This window comes from Halictus rubicundus, chromosome 10 (genome assembly GCF_050948215.1).
Source record: "Halictus rubicundus isolate RS-2024b chromosome 10, iyHalRubi1_principal, whole genome shotgun sequence".
Taxonomy (NCBI): domain Eukaryota; kingdom Metazoa; phylum Arthropoda; class Insecta; order Hymenoptera; family Halictidae; genus Halictus; species Halictus rubicundus.
The window spans coordinates 1,857,321-1,869,530 of NC_135158.1; the positions used below are offsets into that span (position 1 = coordinate 1,857,321).

General features: G+C 40.9%; 1 protein-coding gene across 1 annotated transcript in view; it reads right to left on the minus strand.

The window, feature by feature from the left end:
- Hn (phenylalanine hydroxylase) overlaps positions 1 to 12,177 on the minus strand; it is a 59,161-nt gene extending 46,984 nt beyond the window's left edge. Inside the window, exons 1-2 of the mRNA XM_076795188.1 lie at positions 12,157 to 12,177; positions 11,485 to 11,722 (exon numbers count right to left, since the gene is read on the minus strand). Of these exons, the coding sequence (XP_076651303.1) occupies positions 11,485 to 11,559 (75 nt within the window). The 5' untranslated portion in view covers positions 11,560 to 11,722; positions 12,157 to 12,177. The remainder of the gene's footprint in view (positions 1 to 11,484; positions 11,723 to 12,156) is intronic.
- Positions 12,178 to 12,210: the final 33 nt, after the last annotated feature.

A 12,210-nucleotide genomic window follows, 5' to 3' on the forward strand; every position in this document is an offset into this window, starting at 1 on the left:
ATCGGTGTTTTTTGATACATAACTACATTTGTTTTTATTGCATCATGTAACTGATCGATAAATACATTCAGATATGTATAATAACATGACCTTGAAATGACCTTGATCTTCGAAAATTAAAGTTTTACCTAGAACTGATGTCGAATATCTTTGGCCACGACTCCTGAACCTGTGAATGCGAAGAAAATATTTTTCATCACACTAAAAATGTCGATCAGCAGATGTGTGTGTGTTAACTGTTAAAACAACACTCACTTTCTCTTAAGTTATCATCAGAGATGTTAAAAATTGTCTCCTACGGTGATACATTCCATGAAACGTGCAATGACCGACTGTACAGATCTTTCAATTGTTTCGGAATTAATATCAGCACAAACTCTAACTATTCGATTCTTCATGTCGTCTGGTGTAATTGGTTGTTCATTATAAACTGTTTGTTTCAATTTTCCCCACAAACAAGTCCATTGGTGTGATGTCTGGTGAACGCGATCACCATCTTACAACTCCAGTGCGATCAATCCATTGATTTGGAAATTTTAGATCCAAAATTTGTTTCACAAGACTTGTAGAATGTGCCGGACAACCATCATGCTGATACCAGATTCTTAAACGGATGTCTAGTGGTACATCTTGTCCAAGTATTTGTGGCTCATTTTCCAAGAATGTTGCATACTTTTCTCCGTTTAAAGTATCGTTTATAAAGCAAGGACCAATTATTTGATTATTTAAAATGTCACACCAGACGTTTACACTCCACATGTTTATTTACATTCACGCTCTCGATTGTAGAGTCTTGGTCAAAGCCTACGATCTCGATAGACATCAGTTCTAGGTAAAAATTTAATTTTCGAAGATCAAGGTCATTTCAAGGTCATATTATTATACATATATGGATGTACTTTTCGTTCAGTTACACGATGCAATAAAAAAAAATGTAGTTATGTATCCAAAAACACCGATGACCTTGATAACTCCGAAAAAAATGACTTTCAGAAGAAAATATTCTTACCAGATATTTGGTCCCTTGGCACCATGCACATATTTTTTGCATCACAATAACCTGAAGAGATATTTAGGTGGCCTTACTTAAACCGACCACCTTGTATACGTAGATTCACCAGACCACTACCACGCGGTCACCGCCCACCTCCCGTAACTAAACATACAATTCTACACATTCACCCCAAGGAACCTCAGACCCAAATCTCTACTCATCAAAGAGATAAGGGCAACTTCACCGAGGAAGAAATAAAACAAGAATTAACGGATCTACAACTCTCGAACATCAAAATAATAAAACTTATCAGGTTCATATTTGACAAACTACACCTCGACCGATTCCGTCACCTCATACAGATTTTTCCAGACAGCACAACCAACGAGTTATTCAATGTAAAAGTACTGACCTACCAGAATATCAGGTGGGAACACCTAAGAAAGCCGCCCATCTTCCAATGCAAGAAGTGCCAAAGGCTGGGACACTACAGTAGCAACTGTTTCCTGAAGTACAGATGCGTCAAGTGCGCACAAACCCATGAACCCGGTAAATGCAGCATCCCCCTGCAAGATGACAGATCCGCCTTAAGATGCGCCAATTGCAAGCAGACCGTACACCCGGCCTCCTACAAAGGCTGCCTTACATTAAAATTGCACTTCAACAAAAAAAAATCCATCTTAAACGACCGCCGCAACACAACAACCAATAAAATCGTATCACTGGCCTCATCAGTACTCAGGAACAACACCTCCTACGCACAAGCCGCCAGAAACTCCAGACCACCACCGCACCAGGCAACACCAGGACCACCCGGATACACCGCACCCATCGATCACCAACCACACCAACACCAGCAGCACCACCAGTCCCAGCAATCACCGCCATGGTTACTTGACTTCAAAAATAAAATAACCAAACTAGTTAGTATGCAACTACAAACACTAGCAACCCAAATAGCAGCAAACTTCCAAAAAATAGAATACATTTCCAACTCCTCCTCAACACCGACATCCAAACCAAATCAGAATTGCCGCCATCAACGTAAACTCCATCATAATCAACCATAGAAGACTAGAGCTCCTCCACTTCCTCAGCAAACACAACCACGACATAGTCCTCCTTTCCGAAACCAAACTCTCCGCCAAACACTGACTAACCTTCCAACATTACGACATCATCCGCACAGACCGCCCCAACGCAACCTAAGGTGGTGGTACTGCGATACTTATAAAAAAAGACATACCTTGCGAACCGATCTCCCCCCCCCCCCCACCTACACCGACGTACAAAATACTTGAACATTCCATAGTCAAAATCACCCTCAGTAACAACACCCACCTCTTCATCCTCAGCACCTACGCCAATTTTGCCAATAGAAACCTATTCATAACCGAACTAAACAACCTCTTCGACTCCCTCAACCTTCACCAGGATAACAACTACTACATCATAGCTGGTGACCCCAACGCCCGCCGTAAAGCTTCGGGTAACAAAGCAGACAACCAACGCGGCAGGTATAAGCGACAATGGGAGGACTCCTTCGGAACTAAATACAAAACCAGAATCATCACCCCCTCTCAGCCGACATACAAACCGGCCCAATTCTACCTGGATATCTCTCTCACCGACGCTCGCTTCAACCTGATAACGCCATAAACGGAAAATACAAAACGCTCCCCTACGATAGCGACCACGCGGCCATCTTCCTCTCCTTCGAACTAGCCAACGTCAATTCTCCCCTCTGGTTCCTCCGCTCCCACCATGCACAGATATAACTTCAAAGCCACCAACTGGTCCCGATTCACCGCAAAGTTAGCCAAAAATTACAATACCCAAATCCCACACAACCAGAACCTAACCATCCCCGAAATCGACACCCACCTAAACCAATTCACCGCAGCTATCAACACCGCCATCTCCAACTACGTTCCCAGACACAAACCCTCCGACAACACACACAGATATCTAAACCGAAAAATTTCAAAAATCCTCAAAACCAAATCCTTCATCATAACAGCACTGCACAAACTCCAATCTATAAATCCACATCACAGATTACCCCTAACCTCCGCCTGCAAACTCCTAAAAGAACTGAACAAAGACCTCCAAAACGAAACCAAACTAGCCATAGACAAATACTGGCCCAACACAATCAAAAGGATAGATTTCCGTAACTCCGACAAATTCTTCCCCAAAATAAACTCTATTTTCCGCCCCAAACACCCCATTAACATCAACCAACTGCACATCCCAGCCACCAACATCATCATACACAGAAGCACCTGCGACACTTCCAAAACCTAATAATCTCGACTGCCAATTTGGCTTTAAACACCGCCACTCAACAACCCACGCACTCCACAAACTCCTCCCCGACATCAACCCCATAGTGGCCAAAAGTCACTTCGTAGGGACAGCGCTCCTCGACCTCGAGAAGGCTTTTGATTCAGTCTGGCGCTTCTCTACGAACTTATCAAAAAGAAATTCCCCACGTGACTGACATACACGATCTGGGACATAATCTCCAATAAAACTTTCTCCACCTGGAACGGCAAGCATCTGTCATCCCAAAAATTCACAATAACTGAAGGCCTCCAACAGGGTACGGTCAACTCACCGATACTCTTTAACATCTTCCTAAGCAACCTACCCAAACTATTTAACCTAAACACAGACGGCAAATCCTTCGCTATAGCCTTTGCAGACGACTTAATTATCTACACAGCCGGCAATAAAGTCTCCATAGTCCGCGACAACCTCGAAGCCCTCACGGAAAAAATAAGTAACTACTACATGACCTGAAATCTCCGCCTCAACCCCGGAAAGAGCGAAACAATCCTCTTCGGAAAACCCCTCTACAACCCATCCTCCAAACTCAAGGCAGGCAGCGCAGATTTCCAAATAACCACCTCAATACCGGGCACTAACTCTAAAATGACCATCCCCCATAAAACAGTCGTAAAATACCTAGGGGTCCACATTGACTACCTGCTGAGAAGAAACAAACACATCGAAACCCAACTTGAAATGGCGAGACTTGTCTTTCTCGCCAACAGCCAAATCTTTTATAATAGACACCAATCACAAAAAATAAAAATCATTTTATACATGTGTAGTAGATTTAGGCCAGATGTCGTTGGGTTCTCAATGGCAGGAAGAGGGCCGTAAAACGTCGAGGACCGACGAAAGCCAGACCCAAAGAAGAGGGCCATAAAAAAACGTACCCGACGAAAGCCAGACCCAAGTGAAGAGGGCCATAGAAGGGAAAGTGTCCCTGACGAAGACCAGGCCCAAGGGTAGGCTGGGATTTTCGAGGGACACACACAGGATTTGGGGATGAGTGCGGGTGTGTGAGTGACGACTAGAAAAGGATATTTGGGGAGAACAGACAGATTTGCGTTGACTGCGGAGAATGAAGAACGTGTGCGTTGCTTGAGAGTTGAAATTGTTGTAATTGTTTCCGACATCGAAATTATCTATTCAACACCTTTTTTTATATTTTAAATAAATATTTATTCTAAAACATTGCAACGAGACACGTACGTCTCGTTGCGAGCAAGTTTTCGACCAAGCCCGCACCAATCACCGACTAGGACCAGCCGCGCGCCAATCCGCGAAACCGGCCCGGGCGCGGACCAATCGACGTGTGCCGAAGGCTCGCGAACCAGCACACGAGGTCCGCGCTCGGGCTATAAAGATCGCGACGAAACCACCCGAGAGCGGAGTTGGTCTGGAGCAGCTCTCGCGCGAACACCCGAGCCCAGATCCTCTCGCAGCCGCGCGGAATCGTGCTAGCCTCGGTCTACTATCGGGCGAACACGCCGAAGCGCTGGGACCGGTCGAGGCGTACGTGGGTTTACGTCCCATACGCCGAAACCGAGACCGCGAATAGGTTCTGGGAGGCAGTCGATCGACGGCCTGCTCTTTTCAGAGCACCGTAGTTTCGACACCCGGACCGTCATCCCCACTCCTCGGACCCGTTCCCGCATCCCGCGCTCCTGTCCGAGATTCCGCGCCGCGCTCCAGTTTAGGAGTTTAGTCTCCAACCGACCGCAGCAGCGTGTGGAGCTCGCCTCACGGTATACTACCGGGGACGAGCGACCTCGCCGGTTTCGAGTCGTAGACCCTAGGTAGGTTTACGTCTGCGTCTACGTACTCGAGCCGCGCGGGGACGACAAACGGAGCGTTCCGCGAATCCCGCACCTCCTCCCCGCGCCCCGCGAGCCCAGCCGACGCAGGAAACGTCGCCAATTCACGATCTCTTGCTGGGCCGTGGCCGTTGCGACCATCTCGCCGAGGCGACCGCGCGACGAGAAAATCTTGGGGGTTCGGGACCGCGCCGAGAGCGCCCGATCGCCGTGCCGACGCCAAGCGAGCCCGGCTCGCCCCGCGCTCCTCGCACCTCCGTACCGCGCACCGTACCGAACCTGATTCCGGTTTTCTGCCGTCGTCCACCGGCGGACGGCGCCCACCGCGATACTCCAGACCACCGGGACCAGTACCAGTACCGGAGATACCGACGCTCCGCGTGTAAAGTAGGATTAAGCCGCGTTAATAGTAGATAAGGGCGTTAGATTTAGGTATTCCATCGGTTAGGATTAAGCTCGCGTTATTCGACCGTAATTTAGGTCCGCGCCGTTACCGGGTGTCCACACTCACGTTTCATTTTTTTCTTTGTTTCTTTGTAACCAGGCCGGCCGAGAGACAGTCCCCCGCCGAGGCTCCGTCGCCGGACCAACGGGGAATCCGGCCACCGAGACTAATTAAAATAAAACATTATCATTTCTTTCATTATTAACCGAGCGTTTCTCATTTAATCACCTCGTTCCCCCTCCCCAAAGAACCCTGGCCGCTGAGCCAATCCGGGGAGGGCTCGCACGCCTCGCAGCGCTTCCCGCAACAAGGCATGCACCGTTACAACATATACCACACATGTTACTGGTCCTCCCCATTGTCACATACGCCTCCCCCATATGGTGGAACTGCAATCACATCACCATGGAAAAACTCAGAAGTTTCGAGCGCAGATGTCTCACTGCCTGCCTCAAACTCTATCGATCCTAGCACTCCGAATGGCAACACTTCATCAGTAATCAAACAATTTACAACAGAGCCAACATCCCTAAAATAGGGATAAATCCTCCTTCATAATCAAACAATCCAGAGATTACTTCAGCTCAAACCCCAAAATCGACAACAACATTCTACAGTCCATCTCGTGTCAAGACCCTTCCATCTCCCAAACCAGCTCGCAACAGGCTACATCTCCCCACAGGCATTCATCTCCCCACAGACATTCATCCACTGCGACAAGACAGGACTTATACAAAACGCTGACAATATCAACATCATCTACCACAGGAGACGCAACAAAGCCGACAAACGCATCGCATACCACCACTCGAACCCCAGCACCTCCCAAAACAACTTCAAATACTCCCAAGTCCTTCCCACATGCGAGCAATTCGACTTCCACCGACTAAACCACAAAAAATACTGGTGGCTCTCACGAGAAGACGCCCATATATCAAACCTAATGAATCGTAGAGCAGCACTACGAAGATCTCCATACCAAGCTAGAGAAACGTGCTAAGGCTCACTTCCAAGCCTTCTGTAAATATGTAGTTGTAGATATTATAACCCTCTGTAAATAATTATATATACTGTACATTCAACCCCCTGGGCTTAAGCTAGTTTTGTAAGTTAGCCCTTAATTAGTTACTAAGGCCAATCCAAAGACTGAAACATGGGTTTTTCTTTCTTTTATAGTATTTATTCCTGTTTCTTTTCCCCTTGTACTTTACCAATCAGCCGTAAGTCCTACCCGACTGCAATATTACTAGTCAGTAGCCACGTTCCTAAATAGCTAGACATAAGACGCCGTATATCCGCGAGCTCCGTTTGCGAACGGACCAACGGACACCTACAGCAATATTATTTGGTAGTTTTTTTTCAAATGTTTATTGTTACCATAAAACCAAAGAATGTATACTAAACCGTCAATAAACAATGTTAAAAAAAAAGTAAATATTTAAAAATAAGGATAAGCTAAAACCTATCAGCTACACTGTCACGGATAATGACTCTCGAATAACGTCTCGCCGCTAGAGGCGTTGAATACGTTTATTGGAGCTTCGAATAGACCATAAGTGACGAATGAACTTCCTGTAAGACAATCTCATAGATAAACTATGTCGAATTTATTCTTCAGAAAACTAAATACGAATAAAGGATAACCGAAAATTATCTTTTCTCAAAAATTTTAGATAAAAAATTGCCCGTCACTGTCGCGTCCTCGGGTGCTGCGAATGTATGCATGTATTAGGTCGTCCCATAAATTCGTGCCGAGGATATGTTTATATTATTCACCATTGAAAAGTGTTTTAATGAACAACCGCAGAAATTTTATAATGATGGTATGATGTCTTTGCCAAAATGGTCAGAAGAGGTTGTGGAATGAAAGGGTGATTACATATTTCATTTTTAGAATTTAAATGGTATAAGAGTAAACGGCACGAACTTATGGGAATTTGGTGGGGAGGACACAGAGGTAGGGAGAGGAATCGTCTGTGGCTCGCCAGCCGCAAGTTGCCCAGATTTTGATTACAATTAGATCGTACACTGGAGGGCTTATTGTATAACAAGTTTGGAAAATGAAAATTATTTTTTGTTTACATAAACACCTTAACAGCCCGTTGAAGCATAGCGCGACCTGCTGATACGCAGTATAACAAAAATTTTAATAAAGGTTGTATCAGAAAAAAAATTAAAATAAAAAAGTTAGCATCAGATTCGTATTTTAAACAATACAATACGTTTTCAATTTTTTCCGACCATCGCGATCGCTGTTTCTCTTTCTTTTTCATTCGCTTTCCTCTTCTACGTCAAAAATTTGCTACATACCGTCAATTAAACCATTGACACTAGACCTAAGGAGTAATAAATGCGACTGATGTATATTGCTTTGTAATAATGACAAAACTGCATCTATTCAACCTTTTATACAACCTTTATTGTAATACAGTGAATCTGGGATACACGTCGACAAGGCTTTCAAGTTAGCCGTCGCGGAATTATCGTCACTACCGCGGGATATACCGCGTGAGGGGCCCAGAAGCTCGAGATCCGTTGCCGCCGAGGAGTGTGAACATAACACGAATCGGGTATATCGGTGTGAGACCAGGAAATCACTACTAACCCAATAACAAAACTTCTTTATTTTTTATTATTTTTTTATGGTACTTTCGCCAATGTATTGGTGGAATTTTTCTGATTAAAATCAAACTTCATATCTTCCGGAGTTGTTGGTGTATCTCGATACACAATATTTTTCAATGTTCAATGTATTTCTTAATAACGTATCATATTTTTGACCAGTAAAAGTGCCGTCAATGAAATAAGGCCCAATTATTTGTTGCCCTATGATTCCACACCACACATTAATGGTCCAGCGTCTTTGATGATGAATTTCTCGTAGCCAGTGAGCATTTTGTAGTGACCAATAATGCGTGTTATGTAAATTAACACGTCCAGTGCTGGTAAAAGTAGCGTCATCGGTAAATAGTATTAAAGAGAAAAAAAGTGGATTGATTTGTAGCTGCTCTTGAGCCCATCCACAAAATCTAACACGATTTACATAATCCATGTCATGTAATTTCTCGTGAAGGCTAATGTGGCACGGGTGATATTTGTTTGAGTGAGAATTCGTGACGCACTACTTTTGCTGACTTCAGATTCACGCTGAATCTGAGGATTATGATGTACCATTGCAACAACATTAATTTCATTATCTTTATCACTACATACAGGCTTTTCACGATTCATCTTACGAACAGCGAGACTTCCAGTTTCTTTTAATTTTTTACACAATCTTTCAAAAATCTTGTGTGAAGGGCATATGCGGTTTGGATATCTTTCACCTTACAAATTTCGAGCCACAATTGCGTTTCTCTTACTTTGTCCATAAATTAGAAGCATCTCTAATTGTTCTTCGAATGAAAATTTCATATTGACTATCTTATGTTCACTAACTGAGAAACTGACTGACACTAAAAGTAATGGGATAAAAACAGTCAAATATCTCAGCAACGGTAGGTTTTAGAACAAATACACAATACAATACAATACAATTTAGTCTTTATATACTCAAAATACGCCAATCTATCGAAATCGACCATAAATATTGGACATTTCATTAAAAAAAAACAAAGGTGACCTCTATATCATCTCTACGCCTCCACTTGCAACAATATAACTTATACCATATTATGTAGGTTCTTAAACCCTACAAGTTCTGTATGTAACATTTTCTCGTATTGTTTGAAATAACCAAGATATTCAAGTGGACAGAGCTCGTGGGACACACTGTATATTGCGAATTCACTGTAATAGGCTACCGGTCGGTAAAGTGTTAAGCAAACACAGCGTAGGGTAAATAACGTGACCGAATATTTTTGCGACATAAAATCTGCATATTATTTCATTTATCTATTATTATTCAAGAACATATATTCATTAAATAAATAAAGATTATGTTTCTTCTAACTACAATGTTCGCTTTAATGCATGATATCTCCATTAACCCGTTAACATTATTGAAAGGAAATATAACAACGATAATATCTTATACATCATAGTGTCCGAATATTAATGCGAGTCACGGTATGTTAATCGTCTTTAATTTCATTTATGCACATAATCAGTTCTGTGTAATCTTGAGCGTGATATCATTACACGATGCTAAATAATTCTGTAATAAGCGTACCAATTTTATCTATAAAAGATTCCAATTAATCACAATCCACAGAACTGTAATATGTACATACATATATCTCATTCATCTACAAGAGAAGAGTTTCTCTTATCAATGAAATAAGAATTCGAAATTTCTTTTTTGGAAACCAGAAAGTATTTATTTCTGCATTACTTGATAAAATTTACATTATACATTCTTGCATTGAAATTTTACTTTAAGATTTTGTTCAGTATTCTTAAAGTCAAACATATTCCGTAACATGAGAATTAATATATCTATAGTATATATGCGGATTAATTAAATACGTCGTAAGTTATATGTTGATGTTGTAATCTGCTTGAAGTGTTCAATGCTATACAAACCACGTTAAAAAACCGCGATAACCAAGGCTACAGTTATTGGTAGTATCATGCAGTAGTTCAGAATTACCACATTTTTCGGTTTGCACGTTAACTTCCGTTCTTCACCACCACAACCTCCATGGAAATGCACTAATAATAAATTTATCGGTGAAGATTAATGTGAAAGAGATTGTATGTATGTAAATACCAGAGACCATAATTATTATAACGAAAATTCTAAAAGTTGTGGCATAAGAGTTAAAATTAAATGATTTTGGTTACAAATAAACATTATGAATGACTAAAATTTTTCTGTTCATTAGTAACTATTATCGATGACGGAATTTATTTTTGGTTACGCATAACTGTTATTGACAACGAGAATTGTTTTCGTTTACGAATAACCATTATCGTTGATAAGAATTACTTTTTGGTCACCGTTAACCATTATATTATATTATATATATATACCATTATTGATGGACGCAGATCTCTATGCAAAATAAAAATGTTCTACCCGAATTGCAGTAAACTCGAATGAAATAGAAAATTTTCTTCCTCAATATGTTTAGTAGGTTGAAAATAATATAACAGTATTCTTAAATTGTTCTAATGCTTTTGCTGTTTTAAATTACACGTACTTATTTTTGTCATAAATGCATCAAATCCGCTGTCTAATTATCGATAACACGAGTTTCGTTTTGGTTACGAGGTAAAAGTGCATATTTGATATTTTAAAGTTCCGATAGGAGATTACTCTCTTTCCAAAAACCAACCACGGGTGTTCCTTTGTTTTATTTGCGCAACAAATATAGTCCTGGATAAAAAAGGAAGGTACGTAAAAAGTGTGCGTTTAGTAAGCTGACATTTTTTACACGTTTTATTGACCAAGTAGGCAACTTCGCCGCACTATTAGAATTTGATCATCAGAAAAAAGTTTTTTCCGCTCCACCTTAGTTTGTTAAGTATTTTCAACTTTATAATAAGCGTTCAAATAATTTTAAAATATATTTGGTTAGCTTCTTTATTTAGCTTCGGAACAATGGCAAATTAACGCAAATGTACTTTCTCGAAAGTACAGCAAATATAGCAGACATGAAGCGAGTGCTGCCACAAGCGGTCTATATGTATATTTTTCCGAAAGTATTGTCTACAAAAATGTACATAGTTACTTCACTCAAATAACAGGATTTTAAAAATTATGTACATTATTTGATCATAAACACATACATTTATATTGACACGCAAATGGACATAAATATTATATAACTTTCTTTTTCACATATTAGTTTGTAAAAATGTTCCTCTTCTGTAATACATGATTAAATTGTTAGTAAAGCGATTGTAAGTAATTCTGTTGAGCAACATTTCATGCACAAATTCTTCCTCACCTTGTCAAAGGGTGAATCGTCGAGATTGTTCGTTCCCTCTATGGTTTCTGTTTTTGAAATTGGTTTTGCGTACATTTTACAACCCTGATGATGTAGTATACAAAGCGTTGGAACGTGATCGGAACTGTTATGATTTTCACAAGCCGAGTGTCTTAATGTGACTGATTTCTGCAGCGTCGCGTTAGTTTGTTTTAATAAGATACCGCCGCAGCCTTTGAAAAAAACGTTCCGGCCTATACTACAACGAAATAAACACTTATTATTGATTACGCAATACAAAGGTTGTTGTTTTTTTTAGATAAATATAATTATGCATATCTATTAACCATCAGATTTTAAATACTGAAAGATTAAGATCTTTTTAGCGTCTAAAAAGAGATCAAAATTTTAATTCTTAAACCTACGGTATGTCTTTCGAAAGAAGTTACCTGACATCATAACTTCTTACAGTTGACTTAGAAATTTCTTATTCTGTACAAAGATGTAGCAGTCTATTCATAAGTTGTGTTCTCGTGATTCTATCGCGTTTATGTATGACATTTATGAAACGTCTTGTATAATATAATTTACTCTAAATAATAGAACGGACATCAACATTTCATAATATTTTACGTATTGCGAAGATAAAACAGACACAATTTATTTTTAACTTGCTGTTTCAACCAAACCTACCTCTCAACAAGTATTTGTGTAATCAATGACAGTGTAGGATATTGATCTTGGAAA